Below are 19509 nucleotides of genomic sequence, written 5' to 3' on the forward strand. Positions count from 1 at the left end.
AAACCAGATGATCGCTGTGGTCCTTTTCAACCCAGGCCATTCTAAATAAAATTTTAAGAGTGAATTTAAAAGACAAAAATAAACTAAGTTTAAAAATTACAGCAAAATCTGTCTCAATTAAAATCCCACGTTACTGAAGAAGCATTTCTACACTGTGGTAGGCAAACCAGGAGTATCCATAACATTGTGTAACAATGCAAGAGCAGTCTGTGAAGCCTGCACAAAATCCCTGCTTTCCTGCATAATAACCATGATGCTAAAAGCCATTGTGCTCTTGCACGCACATTTGCCACAAACTATGAATTCCTTTTTGCTTAATGCCACAAAGTCAGCAAAAACATCAGCAGGGAGCAGACAGGGATTTCCTGCTCAACTCACCTACTGCTGCAGGTAAGGCACTCTGCTGGGAAGTACAAGTTGTGGAAGAGGAGTACTCCCTCAGACAGACAATGAAATTGAATCTGGTCCCCCCTTATTTCATGGATAACTAATGAAAATGCCAGACTGCTTTGCAAATTCCATGGAGTTTTATTATTTTATTAAGAAAAGGCACTTATTTTTATGAAGACAAGGCGCCTCTTTTTTTCTGGTTGTATTTTTCCTCGTCAACACTGGAGTCAGTGATGAGCTGCACCTTGTACCTGGCATGCACCAGCCAGACTGGACTGAACATAAGGAGACTCTAGCAGGTGAATGAATGTTTCCTGTCTGATGCAAGTAGGATGCAAATACAAGAGCAGCAGTAGTTTCTGAGATCTGCTCACATTCCTATTTTTCAGGCATCTACTGGATTTTCTGACTAAAAGTGTGCAAGCAAACAAGCAATTTGTAGCAGGCACAATGCTGAAGCATTCTCAATGTCAAATCAAAGCTAAGTGAGAGTTTTCGGGGTCTTACCCTTGGATTTAAGCACAAAATCCTATCAGGAATTCCTAAATCTCTTTTTAGGAACATTTTTCTGATCTAGTCCTTAATGTTTTGATGGCCTTTGTCATGTTCTTACATTCAGTAAGAAACAGATAAGTCTCATTTGCAATAAGCATGCATAGCAGCTGTAGACTGCTTCAGATCATCAACAGTCTTTAATTATTAGTAAAAGTGTTATTAATCATTACTCAAATGGCTGGAGAGATCACTTTTATTTCTAGTTGTAGATGTTTTTAATGCAATAACCCAAAATTTAAACCATATTAAATGCAAATCCCATTATAATTTGCACATTATATAGCTAGATAACTAAATGCATAGTACAGTGAATTACTCTTTCTGTTAAAGAATATCCTGAAAATTTCTTTCATGAAATTCATGCCTTGTTCTTCCACTACAAAAACTGCTCTATCACAGTACAAAATGTTACTGGACAGACTTCATTCATGTTATCTTCTAGTCCATTCTTATTAAACATTTTAATGATAACATCTGCTGTTTTAATAACAATTTTCAGTCTTTATTACTGATGAGATCTAGGACTAATCAGAAATGTAACATTTCACTGTATTTGAGAGTGACTGAACCCAGCATATAGAAGACTTTTTTTTTCCCAGTGCAAGACATTTCAGCCTTCACTACTTTGCAAATAGTATTAGGAAGAACTTGGAATTAAATCAGTGCAAATCAGAAATGTGCACTGAGACTTCCTATACGTATCTTCTGCTTTGTCTCTCAGAGGAGAACTTGACCCTGCATTCCGCAGCTACTTTATCATATGCTATAAAGGAAGAAGTGCAGTGAATGCAGTCAGCTTATTCCCCCCAGGAGTTCCCTCTGGTAGAGTATGTCAAAGTACTCCCAGCCGTCAGACTGTGAGGTCTGCTCAGATGTTTTGGAAGACAGTGTGCTCTGAATGAGAATGCAACAATAGTAGGCTGGCTTTTCAGTAGCTGGCTCTGTTAACTCAGATAAACAGTCTTCTTGAGGTAAGAAATGACACATATCAGAGGTTCCTGCCTTAGACGCCAAGGTTATTCGTCATGTAATTGGATATTGTTGGAGAAAACCATAATTAACCCAGATTTAAAGGCACAAGGCCATCTGGTGATTATATGTGGTCAAAGATAATCATTCTCTGCTGAATCCACTTTCATCTTTCCTATTCATTTACCTTTATGAGATGTGACCTAACCAGATCTTGCTTAAACAAAGCTGTGATTTCCTGGCTTGGTGATTATTGTTATATTACAGACTTGGTATTCCTGGAATTTCATTGCTATGGCAAAGTAAAACTTACACTCTCCTAATACAGAAGTCTGGGAAGTTATTAAGTGACAGAAGTGAGGAACATGTACTTCCTCCAGCAGATGCAGAGGTAGAGTAGCTCTAGTAAATACTTGATGTGTGGGCCATCAAGTTCTGCCTACATATCTGCCTACTTCATCCTACAAGTGTAATAACAACTCTGGCTGACATTCAAGTGAGGCCAATTGATAACTATGCCTTAATTTGCCAACTTCAGCAGGCCCTGGGCTGCCCAAATGCTAGAAACCTCACAAGACCCAGGGAATCTGCCTCTCCTGTCCTCACCTCCCTCTCACTCCTGTTTGTGCTGTCCAGCTGCATTGCTGTCCCTATGCTGATATTGTATTAGAGCTGATTCCCGATAGTCCTCATCTGCCCCTAGGGACTGTAATGGAAGTTTTAATCACTCCATGCATTGGCTGACCCAGGAGATTTTAGGACATAGCTGGCTCAGCCGGCCCAGCGTGTTGAGGCAATTGGTCGTCAGAAGGACTATCTTCTGCTTCCAGGAAGCAAATGACTATCAGATCACAACAGGTTCTAGCTCCTGCCCCTAGGGAACAAACAGATGAAAGCTCACTAAGTTACACCGAACAAAGTAATTCCTCAGGCTCGAACCAGCTGCAAATCCCAACACCCTTCTCCCTCACATCTCTTGGCACCAGAAAATTGATACATCTTCTCATTCAATTCTTTGCTGAATCATGTGATAGGAAGTCTAATTCCCTCCTGTGCTTGCTCTGTCATACGCTAACACACACTTTTGTGTTTCTCATTATAAACATCCGCAAATCATCCATGTAAGCATTACAAAATCTTAACATAAACGCTATATACTACCTTTAAAGCTAGAATATTGTTTGTACAGCTTGGTTGTTCATTTTCTTGTTCAAATGCTTAGTGTATAATATGTTCTTCCTTAATGGCTACACAAATAAATGAGGCTTTGGCTTTTCTCCAGATATTTTCCCATTGTTGAAAGGAATATCTGTTTTTAGACTCTTTCCCGTTTTTCCGTAAAGGTAGCCTTATCTTCTTGGTCCATCAGTAACAGTTCGTTACTGATGTGGAACTCAGGCTCTTTGAGGTTGCCTTTCCTGTAACTACTGTTTCTGTCATCAGTTGTCCCTCGAAACTGGGGACATATAAATGAGATTCAGTGTAATTTCTTAGGCTCGTATAGAAAAAAAATCAACCAGAATTCTTCGGAGATATTTTGTTGGCCTGTCGTTATGGAATAGCTGTTAAGGTTTCTAAGCTCTTTTTTGGTTGACTGCATACGGAAACACAGAACTGCTGGAAGTTCTAGATTGTTTTTGGTGAGTGAAGCTGGAAAAAAGTTTTTATGATACTGATATTGAGCTTTGCCTCAAGACTCATATGATATCAAGACTCATTTAGTATCAACACTGGTATGGTTCTAGGGTTGTTTAGTAATGTTTTATACATAAGATCCAGCATATTTTCATGTTTTGGGTTTTTTGTTTGTTTGTTTTTTTGTGCATAGATCAACATATTAAATACATTTAGAAAGAAGTTATTAAAATTAGTGATAAAAATCTCCTACTTGCGAAGCTGTTGATTGCATTCTCTCAAGCATATTATTGCATAAGAAGGAATTTTATCTAGGAGAAGGAAATAAGGCAAAAGGATTTTAGCAGGAAGTAAGTAATAAAAAGGTGTCAGAATATATTTGTGAAGTAAAAAATACAAATGAGGGGTCTCGGCTCTAAGCAAAGAATATACTGCACAAGGTGACAGTGGTAAATTGTGTTTACTGATGACACAGCATCCTGAGGGGAGCAGTGTGCTTTCTCCTTATTTCTTTTGTTCCTTGATACGTCCCTTGTAAGAAAGCTTGTAGCCAAGATGTTCTGTCAGCCAACAGAAGGACATGAGCATTCTGAGAGCTCTTTTCAGTTCATATCATAGCAACATAAATTCCTCATATGAATCAGTGAACCATTTATGTTTGTTCTGTTGGTGCAAAGTACAACTAACTCAAGAGTTTCATCTTCTATGAGGAGGAATAGGAATGAGAATAATGAAGAGGGCATTAAGAATTCGAGAGGACTAGTGTATGAAGAATCAGACATCCAAGATACTTTTTACTTGTCCTTTCTAAATATTCTGATGCTGTTCCACTGAGTAGCCATATTTAAGAACAGCAAGTTCTATTCACAGGGGGAAAAGGAATTTTAAAATACTTGATTGCAACTGGTGTCCAACCTTAGCTTTTAAAAATGAGCTCAAGTAGTTCAGCCAGAGCAGTAAAGGAGGTTTTCTGTTGCTTCTCTTAATTCTCCATGTCCTACATCTGTACATATGGGAGTGAGTGCGTTTGCCTTGTCTTTCTATTAGTGTTCATATACACACACACTGTACATACATGAGCAACAGTAGGGCTGGATGTTTCCTGGAAAACATGCAGTGTTCATAGGGAAGTGCTGACTGAATGGAAGATACTATCTGCATGTAAAAGACATTTTGCAAAGTTTGATAAAGAAAAATCATTAAATTAGAAATGTTATTTGAATGCTGATAATATTGCATGATATGGGAGGAATTAATCCCGCCAAGAAACATGATACTACACATTTAATGAAATTTGGCTCTGTAAGGAATGATGATGCATTTTACTTAGATATCATGCCATTTCCAGGATAACTTAAAACCTCGGGCTATGATTTTATGATACCAATGTGCAAAGTCTTGAGAAGATATCCTTTTTAGTCAAACAACACTTACTCATTAATTCCTGTAAATCAGTTAATTTTGATTGCTTCAAACTGGATTGCCTGGAATCAGGACACCCAAATTGTCAGTGTTCCTGGAAACTCAATGCTTCTACATTTTAAAATCTCTTGATTCGTAATGAACAGGGATTTAATACATTTAAATGCTTTTTAATGTAGCACAGCTGGAGGAGTTCCGTGTAAACTCTGAGCAAAATTTAACAAGAAAATGAAACAAATATATTCTGTAAGGTGGAAATTTGGTATTAAGGATGACAATTTTTCAGATATTAGTATTGCCCAGGGCAATACTCGTCATTACTTTTAGATGGGTTTGGAAGATCTTCTTCCTACCCAAGGACAAATGCAGCTGGGGCAGAATGGTCACACACAGGTATTTCTGTCTCCCTACCTTGTTATTCTGTAGATCTTCATACTGATTAGTTCATGTTGAAAAGAATTCGAGCATTACCTTCTCTCAGAGATCCTCACCCCCTCCACTCAGCACACAGAGCAAATGGGCTTGCCTCAGTGTCAGCAGCATTTTTTTAGTAGTAAGCTGGAAAGGAAAAGATCTATTGCAGGTGACTTCAGTGCTGTAGCATGCAGTGCTGGTGATAGGCCATGTGGGGCAATTTCTGACAGCGTGAGCAATTTGAGCAGGTCTGGCTGCCAGAGCATCTCAGCCTCCAGACGGACCTGTCTTTGTCTGACACGAGCTGAGCTGCAGGTGTAAGCTGTGGCTGCTGTCCCTAACTCTTCAGTTGATCTATCAGTTGCATTAGGGGCTGAAATAAAAGATGAAATAGATGAGCCATGTCCCAAATAGTACACTGCACCTTCATTGCTGGTGACTATTAAAGATGATTCTTAGAATTGGTCTTTAGCCTACTCTTCTGAACAAAATATTACTTTTGCCACTGTGTTATTTTAAAATTTCCCTCATAATACAGTCCAGTTACATGGATAAATCTAGCCTCTGTATCCATCCCTTTTTAGTAACGGTCACTCCTCAGCCATGCATGGACACCAGAGTTTGTAGCTATTACCTTAATGTGTAACAGTTCCCTCACCTACTAGGCCAGATGCTGTTGGCAAGACTACACAAAATCATAAAAGAAAAAAACATGTTCAAGTGCAGAAGGAAAAAAAAGTCTTTAAAATACTTCTTCAGAATAAGAGCAACTATAGATGCTGGAGACTTGTCAGTAGCAAGGGGACTGACATACCTGGGCATCCCTAACAGCTCTTGAACATTGCGCTTGCTGCTGTGGGCTTTGGTGGTGGTTGCAAGTGTCCAATTTTTGTGCTCACCTGGCCCAGGAGAAGCCTGCGCACATGTCCTGCAAAATGACAGGCAAGGAGGTCAGCTGGGGATACAGAACATCCAGAGGTCATGCAGAGCTGCCACTGCTACATGGCATGACTCACAGGCACGGCAAGGTGACAAACTCCTACTCAGTTCCCTGAAAAAAACACCATCATTTAGAAGCTGGCTAGCATTGCTACATTTCAACAGGCATTTGTTGTATTTACAACCTTCCTTGCCAGTTACACTTGAACTCTAAGGGTGAGAAGATTGCTATAAATCTTCACAGTCCAGAAAAACTGTTTGAGGCCAGATCCTTAAAAATGCATCTGCTACTATACTGTGCAAAGGTTTGTTATTCCTAGCATATTTATATTTGCTTTCTTCCGCTAAGGTAAAGTAACATATCAGTCCATACAGGCCATAAAAAAAAAGGTATCATTTTCCAATGTGGCAATTATAGGAGGCTAAAAACCACTAGTTCTGGTTTCCTAATCAACCAATATTATCCAGTGTAGCATGGTTATTTTGCAGCTTACATCTCTGGCCTTCATCCCAGAGAAATCAGGGACAAGCGAGAAGAAGCAGGCTTCAGATCTCATCGCAGCACTGAGTTGTCTCACATGGCCAGCCACGGAGCCAGGAGGATCTCCTGAGTTTAGGTAGCTTAGATACAGATAAAGGAATTTCTTAGGATCACACAAAATAACGTGTGATAGAGTAGGGAGTTAAATTCATGTCTGCTCAGAAAAGAAGCAAACTACTTACTAGGGGTGTCTGTAATGCATGGCAGATATTTTGGATGCTCTTGTTCTGACATCTGTAGAGATGTAAGACCATTACAAAAGCACAGTTCATTGTCCTTTACTTCCCCATAGAGACTGTCCAAAGGAGAGAGAAAGGGAGTGAATGCCATTAATAAAATGAAACACCATAAATAAAAGTAGATATTGTGACAACTGCTGAAAACAAGAGTCTTTCATTCTCTTAACTTATGAATATTCATACAGACATTATCAGTGCTGTTTTCCAGATCTTTAAAGTCTGAATATGTAGAATTTATACTTTTCAATTTTGCTGACATGTTTAAGCTCTGGTGAGTCCATTTTATTCAAATAAGTATTTAAAATTCTGAACAGTTTTGGCAGTTTATCTTAGGATTTTGAAGTGAGACGGAAAACCTAACATCAGGATTTTCTCATGAGATTCTCTTCCTTGGAAACTACTGAAGGGTAGCACTTTCAGGACTATTCTCATCCTTCCACTTCTGCAAAAGTCGAGATGCTCAGCTGATACCAATATTTATTTATTTAGAGAGCAATGAAACACTGTGAACCTCAAAACAAAAAACAAAAACCTCAAAACAAAAAAAGAATAAAAGTTCTGTTGTTTGAATTTCTGCCAAAAATGTGACAAAATCTACTAAACAATTGCTGAAGAGCAAGTGTTATAATTTAGTGCATTTACTTTGCCCCAGGTGCTAGTCCAATATGCATCACTGTAATTTAGGGTGCAAGTAGCCTACCCAAATACCAGCACAAAACTTGTCTGGTTTGATTATCCAGCTCTTTTCCTATGAGTCCTATTAGGGCCAAAGGGAAGATATAGGCTCTGAGATACAGTGATTCAGAGGGGAATAATTTGGTATTTTGCATTGTGCCCTTGGTGACCATCTCATTTTCAATTTAAGTCATTGGCCAAGCTGGGTATCTAAGTTTCGTGTTGGAAAAATTTCCCTTTTTCTTACACTAAGCACTGAATAAGATTTAGGACATGTTTTTAAAACATCTAGTAAAACAAGACTCTGGCCACACAGCCATCTATTACCAAACTATTCTAATCCAAACTGATTTGCACTGTCACATACATACTAAGGTATATTGTCTTTCAGTAATAAAGGAAAAAAAAAAAGTAATTAGGATAGTTAAATTTGGGGAAATTATAAAAATAACCTGAAACTGTTGTATATCTGGAAAACAAACAAAAACAAAACAAAACAAAAAAACCTTATACTTGCCTTTAAGCCTTAAATACATAATTTAGTAAGTTAGCATTTTTTTTTATCTTATCTGGACCTGCTATCACCTACTTAATTAATTTCTGCTCCTTTGTCTTTTTCATGAAATAAGAATAACTGTGGTAGATACCTGCAAATTGCTGAAACTATATGGCTCTCTTATATTTCATCCTGAACCATTTCTCTCTCCATAGTTTACATTTGGGTCAACAGAGAAACATCTACCAGTTCCTCGTACTGTGGTACGTCTCAATCCATTGGTCACGAATCTGCAGGAAAAGACATTAAATATGAACCTGTTAAGGCTGTTTGGTTTGGGGTATTTTTTGCTACTGTTGTTTCAAAAGTATTTCAAAGCACTACATAGACGTTATCAGATCATCCTGTCTCTTCTGTGCTATGTACAACATTCCTACACACCACCGATCTTTGTGCCCACATACATGCTCATCCCTGCATTCACACTGTCCAGTGCTCACCCTTACTTGCATGTACTTTCAGATAGAAATGTTTAATAGATTGCTAAAGTTAGCAGAAAACTTTTCAGTGGAATAATTTAGCAACATAAAAGACTGTTCTTTTTTTCTTTTTTACTTATGAAAAATGTATTTCTATTAACATTTCTTTCAGTGAGGGGAAGTTGCTTCTCATTTTGTTAAAACAACCAGCACCACATTCTGACCTTTTCTGGTAATTTTACTTCACTATTGTTTTGTTAATTTATTTAGTCCTTAATATTCTAAAATGTTTTTTCAAATGTTATTCAAATACCAGGTTAAATGTTACTCAAATATCAGGTTGTAGGATCTAATGCAATGTTTTAAAGTTATCTCTACAGAATACTAGCTATGTCAAAAGAAAAAAAAATAAATAAAAAATAAGCCTTCTCCGAAGTAATTTATTGCAATTTTTAAAATTCTGCTTGATGGACATTTGGTTTTAACTTTTAATTTCTTAAAAATAAAACCAAAGTCTGGCATTTTCATAAAACAAATTCTGTTTTCCAGATTGCTACTGCTAACGCTGTTTTTATTATGCTAGCAATTGTATTCTGCACTACGGAACTTTGTAAAAAGAAAATGTTAAGGAACCAGCAGCCCTAGATGAGCATGCTCTGTGACTAGAAAAGGAAGTATATGTTCATGCAAAAATGAGACTTAAATAAGTATTTCCTCTTGGAGTTGTACAAGCACATGTGATGGCATAGTTGGAATCCTGAGAATTAGCTTTTAAGAAAGCAGCTGATGCAGATGGTAAATGTCAGCGAAGGAGATGCAGTTCATTTTCCAGTTTGCTGGCATAGGAAATTGGTGGTTTAATAGAGTAATAGGCCAACTGATGTTTGATTTTTTTTCCACATAGTCACACAATCTGGTAAAAGTTACATCACTTCCTTGCATGCTAGCCCCAGTAAATTCTTTCCTGTGCCAACGTTCCAACGGAGGCTGGAAATACCAGAGGATTTCTTTCCCTTTCTGAAAAGCCAAAGTTAATGGTGGTTGAAACCAGTTTCATCTGGTATTACTTGAACATTGTTATTATACTTTAAAATAACAGCAAATCTATGTAATGGGTTTCATTGAAGTGCATAAGAAGATCCTGATAAAAATAACAGAAACCATTTCACTTATTTGATCTATGTCGAGTATTCCATTAAGAAAAAGCCAATATTAGCAAGAAGATGAACTACACCATCATTTAGACTTTTTTTGCTCTAACCTTAGGACACAGGAACAAAGACTCTGTAACATCTCCACTTTTCAAAATGCTGAGGTTTCTGAATAGAGCTACACAGAAAGTGAATACAGAACTGGAGAGCAGAGTTGTCCCTGGCTCCCTTGAGCACTTTCCTTAGCTAAAAGAGGCACACAGCAATCTTTTAGTCAATTGCTCTGAGTACGGTCAGTACCTCGCAGGCTTCAAAAAAGGTGACATTTTGCCAAGTCTGTACTTATAGAGACAAAATATCACCTATCGTTCTAAGAATCTGATCTTGGTTTCTGAATTAAGCATCTTCAGAGCACAACAGCAAGTGGCTGAAAATGAGTGTGGGAGCAATCACTCTCATGTTTAGCCCTCTCTTCTCCCAGAGGTGACTGAAAAGTTTGTTGTTGTTGTTGTTGCTATGGGCTCTCTGTCAGTAGAAGAAAAGCTAGACTGAACAACCAAAATGTCTTAAAACCGGGAGATGTAGTAACTGGTATGCCTTGTAATTGACTTCATGTATGATATTGCAGGCCTTAGAAAAATAAGGCTTGGAAGTATTGAACGGCTAGTTAAAGTAAAAAATAAAAAATTCTAATAGATATCTTAGGAAACACGTGTGTTTACATATGGTCAGGATATCTTGGAAGGTGCACCGCAGCTGGAACTACATTATTGAGAGCAGCATATATTAAAACCAATAATTCAGTTTTTCCAGAAAATGTCCCTTCCATCGGCAACCCATTGGATGCCTTTAACAAGTTATAGATAGAATTTTCTCCTAGACTACCTACTCAGACTTTTCTTTCTGTAGCATCAAGATTACATTTGGAGTAGAATCTCTAATACAGGAAAAGAACCAACATGTTTTTGTGACTATCAATGCTGTTTGACAGCACAGTCATAAAGTGCAAGAACAGGGGTGACACCAGAAGTCCACTGTTGCTAATTCCACTGGAGCTACATTTACAGAGATGCATTTGTAGGAAACTCTATGAACTTGGTTACTAGTAAATATGGCCTGATTTTGCAGTTGTAAGGATCTAGGTCAGAGGGAGCTTGTTTATTCAGTGGTACATTTGTGCATCGGTTAGACCTTTCCCACGACTTCCCTGTATCTCTTGTCCATCCCTTCAGCAAACTGCACACACCGCTGTCATGCAAGATGCAAGCATGGAAAAGCTGAAAGGAAAAGATGTGCTAAAAGCATTCTTTCAAATTGTTGCCATAATTTCTAGGTACTTATGTCCCAGTTGAGAAAACATGTACGCACATCCTCAGCTTTAAAGATGCAGTAACCCTTTGGAATTCATTGAGAACGCTCAATTACGTAATACCAGTAATGTACGTCAGAGACGCATATTTCATCTGATTATTTTCTTTCTCTACTGAGTCTTCTTTACGTATTCACCAAAAAATAATGCTGACGGATGATGCAGTTGTTACTGTCACAAGGTTATTAGAAAGACAACTAGCCTTTCCATTATCCTATGTAATACGTTATTATTCTCTGCCTACATTTTCAATTAGCTGTAGCATTCTTAACCTCCCACTCCAGTACCATCACTGATTATTAAACATACAACACAAAACAGTTGCAGTGATCACTGAGCAAGAGCTTTCCTTGGGGAAATCTCTTGGCTTGACCTTAACTCAGGCTTAAATGTAAGAATTCAGGGAGGACATAAAATAAAGGAATCAGTCAGATACATCAGTCAGTAAAGTTAGACGTCATAGTGGTGGCAACTTCCCTAATCCTCCTTCAGCAAAAAATGAGAGATCAGCATCTTATTTTTATTGTTTTGTTATCATTGTTTATTAAGGTGAGCTGTCTTTATTACCTCTTATGTCTGTCATTTCCCATAAAGCCCCATAGGATGTGGGAGATTTGAAACTGAACTTTTAATTCTCCAGAGCAGGCAATGGAAAAATTACACAATCTCACTGTTTCCAATTAGTTATGGACTTCTGTTTATTCCTTTACCACAAACATTTTTGCTTAGTTAGTAGTACAAATTGTTAATCATAAAAATGTGTTATCTCGTATGTGCTAAGAATAAAAAAAGAACTCACTCCTTGCCCTACAGAAATCAAGCAATCCACGTATTTCCATTTCCAGAACCTTTTCCAAAGGAGTTTTTTGAAATATCCACAATAACCAGAGCATTACTGTAAACCTATTATCTGTCTTTAACATTTCCCAGTAGGTGAAATTCTCAAGGAGTGTTGCTGTGTGCAGCTCAGGTAGTAACAAATAGTGCATCCTACCTTTCCTTTAGAAATTCATCTCTCTACTCTTAATACCGGCATGGTACCACAGGATGGTAGCAGGTAAAAAAAATCTCCTAGTATGTACCTTGAGTACACATTAAAAGAATGATAAAAATAAATTAAGAATTGGTAATAAACATATTAAATTAAAAACAATGCCAGGGTTGGGGGAAAAATTATGATGCAGAGCTTAAAGAATTTAGTATGTGCAGTCTAGAGCTAAGACATAGTAATTGTCCCCAGAGAAATACAAAAATTATTTAATGAGACAGTTGCTAGCTAAGAGTCACTCATTAATAAGAAAAAAATTAAAATAGATATCTGAAATAAGACAAATGTGCAGTTATGAATAAGAAAATTATACTAAGATTGTTAAAGCAGTGGAGGAACAGGAACAGGTCATCTTTAAAGCAGGAGGTTGTAAGCTCTGCACACCTCTGCCTGCTGCTTATGTTTCTTCTGTCGTACTCTCCATGTCTCTCCAGCAGTTCCTTGTCCTTTCTAAACATTAGTTGTTCACATTATTGTGTTCTCCAGTGCTCCTTCTATGCTGCCCTACAACTGTGCAGCACATTTTCTTCTTGATGTGTAACAGCATCCAGCCTTCTATAAGTTTATGCCATTGATGTTATCACCACTCGGTTCTGACCCTAGGCAAATGCCTCTCCTATTGTCTGTCTATGAATCTATAACCCCAAGGACAGAGGCAAAGGCGTAGTTTTCATAAGTGATTATTAATTTAAGATGATTCTGCTAATGAGTGCCATCTAAACACTCATTTTTTGTACTTTCTAAAAATCATTATCTTACGGTCTTTGAAACTGGTGCCTAATATTTGGACCACTTACTTAATGTTTGCTAATCAGTTTTGAAAAATTTTAAATAATGTACTGTATAAACAGATAATATCACTATTTTTTTCAGGTATCTACTTGGAAAAGCCTAACTGTAAGTTGTGACACAGTGCAGTGGGATGGGTTAACTGATGGAATAGACAATTTCTATTTGTGATTAATTTGCTATGCTAACAATTTGTGCCATTTTTTGAAACATTGGCTCTCAGAAGTGCCAGGAATAATGGAATGTAACTTTTCCTTTACATTGCTCCCTCAATACATAAAGGCACAGATGCCTGCACTCTAAGGCAGCTGTCAACAAAGCTGCAGACTGGAGGTTCCAGCATCATTTACAGTACTGGCAGACAGGAGGATGTCGCTGCTGGGGAATGAAGCTTGGGGAGAGAAGCAAAAGGAAAAGGCTGGGGGGCTAGGGAGAGAATCAAGGATCTTTCTTCACCATTCTTTTTCTACAGCTTTTGTGTATTTGGCCTGATTTGTTGTGGGAGAGCTCTTGGAGACTGTATTTGGCACAGGGTGGGATAGCTCAAAGCCAAAAGGATGGTGTTATTGCCAGTTTAAACCATGGCTTTTCGTTTCTTCTTTTTTTTTCTTCCTCTTTTCCCCTCCCTTCTTTTTCTTTGAAGAAAGGAAAAGAAAAGGGAAGAAAGGGATTTGCAATGAAAACCAGAGCACTGGGTTAATGATGGCCCTGCAGGCTTCAGCGGGCTGGAAAGATACACTTCCTCTACCATCTGGCCTGCAACTCTGCTGCTGCTGCTCTTGGTACATAACTTTGGAGTGAATAAGCAAACAAGTAAAACTTTTTAAGATACACCAATTATGCAACACTAGCTATTAATCTGTCATCTTACTCCCTTCTCTTTTCTCCAGCCACAATATTCCTTTCTGCAAGTCTTTTCCAGTTCTCAGGTCTACCTGTGATACATACTGCCTTGTTAGGTTCCCAGACCCAACTCCAATTCCACTTTCCTGTCCCTGACAGTGCTGCTTGGTATGGACGAGGGCCAGAGCCAGTACATTCATATTTCTGTTGTCATCACTTGTGCTTCTGTGATTTGGAGTCTCATGCAAAGATTCTATCTCTATGCAAAGATTCCCTTCCAATGTGGTTGGAGTCGAGAAGGCCAAAGAGAAGTTTTAGATGAGGTGAGTTTGCTCAAGACCTACTTTAAAAACTGTCACAAAGGGCTGGGTGCATTTATGTGTAGGAGTATGTTACGTTTTATTACTGATGGTTTTCCTCAAATGTGATGAGAAGTGTTATATTGAGGTCACATCTTCAAGTTGTGTGAACCATCACTGCACAGCTCAAGTCAGAAAAGTCCAGAACTTAAAAAAGACGAAGATTTTATCTCTGGAAAGTCTTTAAGATGATGCTACAGTTGATTTTTGAGGCTGAAAACTTCATAATATAGACTATAAAATCATAGAATCATTTAGATTGGAAAAGACTTCTAACATCAACTGGTCCAACCATCAAACCACCATCACCACATCATTAAACCGTGTCCCAGCCTCCCAGGCTTTCTTGTGAGCAGTGCTTATCTGGTTCCATTATGACAAAAGAGAGAAAAGGAAGGTAAATCAATCACAGCAAAAACCTCAGATGAGTTAAAGATAAGTAATCACTCGACCTAGTACAATTTCAAAGAACAAGTTCAGTAAGAATCAGATGTATTAACTTACAGTTAGACCCATTAATGTCAGAAACATTTTTTACACAATTCATTTCTTTTACCCACAGATAAAAGATCCTTAAACAGACCAGAAAGCAGAAAGAAACTGCAAGTAATCTAGAGCAATTTATTTTATTTGAAATTATTTGACATTCACAGGAAATATATATATACTTCTGGTTACATTTAAAATCACAAATCATAGATTTGATTGAGTTGGAAGGGACCCTTAAAAGCCATCTGGTCCAACTCCCCTGCAATGAACAGCGATAGCTACTGATAGATCAGGATGCTCAGAGCCCCTCCAGCCTGAACTTGAGTGTTTCAAGGGATGGGGTGTCCACCAGCTCTCTGGGCAACCTATTTATTACATGGTTTCTTGAAAGGACAAAACTATGCAACAAGTCTATATTGTCCCTTTGGTTTCTGACTGGCTTCTTGCTTTGCATCTGTAGAACTGTAAACCATAAAGTACAACTGTACAAATGCTTCACTTCTCACTGCCTGAATGTATCCACAAGGCAGGTACCTACCCAAGTGACGCAACTACTGTTGGCATTAAATTTTCACAGCTTTAATGATATAAAACAACGTTATCTATTTAGAAAACTCAGAAGATTGCTTACTGCTACTATCAGGAGTTCTGGTGGTTAAGCACCTAAGATGTTCAGATATCCATCTGAACACGGGGCTGGGCATCTGCAAATACATTCTCTTCCAAGATTCCTGGTATTTGTTGTATGCAGTCAAGCTGGAAATGCTACCAGGATGGCCTTTCTTTCGTGGTGTTCTATCACTTCTGATCTCTGTTGCAGCTGGGAGCAGGAAGTGCAGATGTGAGCAAAGATGAAAAACTGTAGCTGAAAAATAAAGTCAATGGAACTTCTTGTACATCAAAGCCAAAATAGAGCAGTTTTGGCTTAAGGCGTAATTCACTCAGTAGTATGCTGTCACCTTCTACATTTGTATTTCAGTTTATCCCTCTCTAGCAGAAACAATATTGCTTTAAAAAGCAATTGCACAACATCTGCCAATATGAAAAACCTAAAATCCCACAAGAAACTATATAAATGAGGAAAAAAAAAATCAATTTTGACACCATACATCACTGTATGAACGTGTTAATGTTGTGCTACTGTACTGTGTATCATTATTTGTTTTCTTTGTTCTTAACCCCTTTGTTCCGAGTCAGGATATCCTGACACTGAGGACACTTCAAAATAACAGTACAACAACAATGCTATAATTCTTTGGAAGCACTTCATCATTTTCAAGACAGAGCCACCTGAGAGCGTAGTGGGGACTTACAGACTGAAGTCAGAATGAGGATAGCTTCCATAAAATGCTGGGGAAGCCAGTTTGAGGTGGGAGCATTCAGACAAGCGTGGTGCAGGGTCCCAGGACAGAGGAAACACTGTGCTGATTTTGCTGCCATTGCCATGAAGAGGAAGTGCATAATTTGCTATATGAAGGGTATTCGGTCATTTTAAGCCCATTTTCTGGGACTCTTTTCTTCTCTGTTCGCAAGTTTGTTGTTCCACCTGGAGAAAAGAAAGAACATCAATTGTAACCCAGAGAAAACAAATATATGCATGGTAGGAAGTATTATAATGCCAACTAAGATCCCATTAAGTATGTTTTCTGTGATCTTACTGAAGCCTAAGTGCTGGTACAGAAGACCACCCTCGGGTCCCGTGCTGTAGGACTGGTCTATAAACTACTGGCTCAAGGCCATCAGCAACAGCCTGTTTAAAAGTGAAACAAAAGTTCTGGGCAGAGTGAAGCACCTTCGGCTCCTGGACGAGCACTTGCCGAGGCACCTGTGCCTTGGCTATGGGATGAATAATTTTCTCACTGGAGCTTGAGTGATCACTGCCACCAGGTAGTGTTCTAACGTGAACCCATTCAGGTGGAGCTTGCAGCCAAAATAACGGGGCAAATCCCCCTTCCCCAAAACCCCACTTTCAGCAGCACGTTACCCTCTGGCCTGCCGAGTTCCTTTCGTTTTTTTCCCCAGGGTCGGAGCCTCGCGAACCCGCGCCCCTCCACCGGAGCTACCGCTGGGCTCAGCTCAGTGGCCGAGCCCCCACACCCCTATAGCGCCGCAGCGAGTCCTGCCTGGGGGAGGTGGCGCGAGGGGGAAACCTCTCGGCAGCACCAGCCCCCGAGCACGCCAGGGACACTGCCCGCCCAGCCCCGGGCTCTCCCCCCCACCCTTACTGCCGGCAGCCGCGGCCGGAGCCCCCGCCTCCGCCCAGGGGCTCGGCGCTGCGCGGCGCCGGCATGAGCCGCGGCTCCGCGCCTGCCCGCCTGCCGCTTCGCCCCGGCTGCCGGCGCCTGGCGGCGGGCTGAGAGCGCGCAGAGGGCGGGCGAGAGCGGCGGCCGCAGCAGCGCGGCGGGAGCCGGGACCGGGCGGCGGCGGGGCGCGCCCCCTGCGCGGGGCGGCGGCGGTGGGCGGCCGGGCGCCCCCGCCTCGCTCTGGATGCCGATCGCGGCTGCTCGGGCCGGGGGGTGGCTGCGGCTTCCCGGCGGGGGGCGCGGGGCAGGATGCCGGTGCTCGAGCGCTTCTTCCCCGCGGCAGAACCGGGCAGGCGGAGGAGGACGGGGGAAGAGCCGATGCCCTTTCCCATGGGCAGCCTGCCCGGTTATCAGCAGGGGACCCTGGCCTGGGACTTGCCCGAGATGATCAAGATGGTAAAGCTCGTTTGGAAATCCAAGGGCGAGCTTCGCGGGGCGAAGCACAGAGGGGTTCTGGAGAGCGAGGATGCCCTGGGCGGCTCGGCAGGTAGGTAGGCTTCCATCGGCGCGCCGCGCGGGGCCGGGACTGCGGGGAGTCGGCCCGGCCCGGCCCGTGGCGGAGCTGAGCCGCCGGAGAGGGGCGGGCTGGAGAGGCGCGGGCCGGGGAGCGCTGCCCGAAGGGCGTCCGGGTTTGAAAATGTGCTTTTGGCAGCTGTCGGCGCTCCCCGCTCGAAAAGGCGCACACGTAGAGTTTGAGCCCGCTCGGGAGCCAGGTCCTCTCTCCTGCAATCTGTTGCCTGCTTTTACGAGCGGCGTGAGAAAAGCTCGGCGGCAAAACAGAGCGAGCGGCTCGGTGGCTTTGAGGCTGACCTCCGCCGGGCGGCCGGGCTCGGTGACGGCTCGGCTCAGCCTGTCGGCCCGCAAACTGTCGGAGAGTTCCGCGGGACGCCGGGCCGGCCCGGAGGTGCTGCAGCCGGCCCCGAGCCCGGGGTTTCCCCGCTGCTTTTGCTGCGACCGGCGGAGCGCGTGGCCTCGCCTCCCGCGCCGCCAAACTTCGCCCCGAACTTTGAGTGTGCGCGGCGCGTTACACATGATCTACCCGTGCTTCCAGCGCGGCCATCTGCAGCGCGCCGTGACACCCTTATGACTTACGTGCCTTAAATCTTGCAGTAACCCTGCCCCGATCCGCTGCTGTCTTGGAGCGTGGTATGTTACCGGCTGAAGAGCACGTGCTCTTCTCTAACTCTGTAAATCTTGTATGTCAAATTTTTTCCTAACTCAGTTATGGGGTCGTATGGCACCATATCAAATGCATTATTGAAGTCCAGATTAGACTTCTTGCCTTTTTGTTACATAGAAATCAGTTGCTATGTTAGCATGGCACTTACTTCCAATTAGGCGATCTCAGTTTTGCCTCATGCCCTGCTACATCTTAGTTCAAAGCCTTCTACTGAAGTTGAACTCATCTGCCTACACTTGTCTCAATGCCCTGTGATGAGGCTTTTGATTCTCCTGTCACCGTACCACCTTGACGCAACAGACCACTGAAAGTCTGCAGCGTGTTTCTTCAGAACCCTGGGTTGTTATTTCTGCAGCCTGGTCACTGAACTCTTTGGTGCCTTCAGTCTTCAAAGATTATATGCTAACCTTTTCCTGCACCTTTCAGTGAGTCCTTTATCTTGCAGCATTTCCTACCAGAATAATTTAATTTCTCATGCAACGTGACCTTGCTGCTTTCAAAAGTGCTTGTGTATATGTGTGTAACTGTACCTGAATAGCACACGTGTGTCTGTGCATCACTTTTGGATGCCCACCAGTGTGGCCCAGTTGATCATTTTATGAGCATTATTTAGCACATTTGCGGATCAACTAAGAAATGCATGTTTCCCTTCTATTTAGAAAAAGGGAAGATACGTTCTCAAAGACTCAGAGTCCAAGGAAACTGTACAACCGGCCAACCTACCGTTTGAGAATCGCTTCAATTTAAAAGAATAGTAAGATTGTTGTGGATAAAGCAAGGGGAGGTCAAATGTTCAAATTGCTCTTTAAAACTTGGAGCAAATCAGCTGGGAATGTACCGTAGCCAACCAGAGTGGTTGAGGTTTGTGTGGTAAATGGTGAGGGTTCAGAGATGGACCCTAATCAAACAGAATTTGAGAAATACTGCATTGGTTACACCTCATGTATGAGTAATAGTGGTTTTCCAGTATGCTTGTGTTAGATCTGGTGGAATTAATTTCATTAGGTAACAAATGAGATTCGCCTTCGGATTCCTGGAGGCAACTAAAAATGTGTATGAATGTACAAAGAGAGATTATTCCACTAGCAGGATATGAATAACTTGCATTTACTCAAGTGACTATTACTCGTATCCTGTGAAGGGACAGTTCTCTTCGTGGTGCCAGATCCCATTTCATAACCTCAGTTGACTTACAGCAGCATACATCAGAGCAGATGATGACTG

At 41.1% G+C, this 19509-nt stretch overlaps 1 protein-coding gene and 1 long non-coding RNA gene across 6 annotated transcripts in view; one reads left to right on the forward strand and one right to left on the reverse strand.

Moving 5' to 3' along the window:
* PDE7B (phosphodiesterase 7B) overlaps positions 1 to 19509 on the forward strand; it is a 160705-nt gene that overhangs the window by 63389 nt on the left and 77807 nt on the right. Inside the window, exon 1 of one of the 2 annotated variants that reach the window (XM_052680739.1) lies at positions 17285 to 17592. The exons of the other annotated variant lie outside the window; for it this stretch is intronic. Within the exon in view, the coding sequence (XP_052536699.1) occupies positions 17355 to 17592 (238 nt within the window). The 5' untranslated portion in view covers positions 17285 to 17354. Of the gene's footprint in view, positions 1 to 17284; positions 17593 to 19509 lie in introns of those variants that run through there. 2 annotated transcript variants of the gene reach the window in all.
* LOC128079524 (uncharacterized) lies at positions 14921 to 18131 on the reverse strand. Of its 4 annotated transcripts, XR_008206199.1 has the most exons (4): positions 16787 to 16998; positions 16461 to 16552; positions 16116 to 16348; positions 14921 to 15667 (listed from the first exon to the last, which is right to left on the reverse strand). It is a non-coding gene; the product is annotated as an uncharacterized LOC128079524 (long non-coding RNA). The 4 variants fall into 4 exon arrangements; XR_008206196.1 differs by lacking the exons at positions 16461 to 16552; positions 16787 to 16998 and adding an exon at positions 17916 to 18131; XR_008206193.1 differs by lacking the exon at positions 16461 to 16552 and having other exon boundaries at positions 16787 to 16992.

This window comes from Tympanuchus pallidicinctus, unplaced genomic scaffold, assembly GCF_026119805.1.
Source record: "Tympanuchus pallidicinctus isolate F22 unplaced genomic scaffold, pur_lepc_1.0 scaffold1, whole genome shotgun sequence".
NCBI lineage: Eukaryota > Metazoa > Chordata > Aves > Galliformes > Phasianidae > Tympanuchus > Tympanuchus pallidicinctus.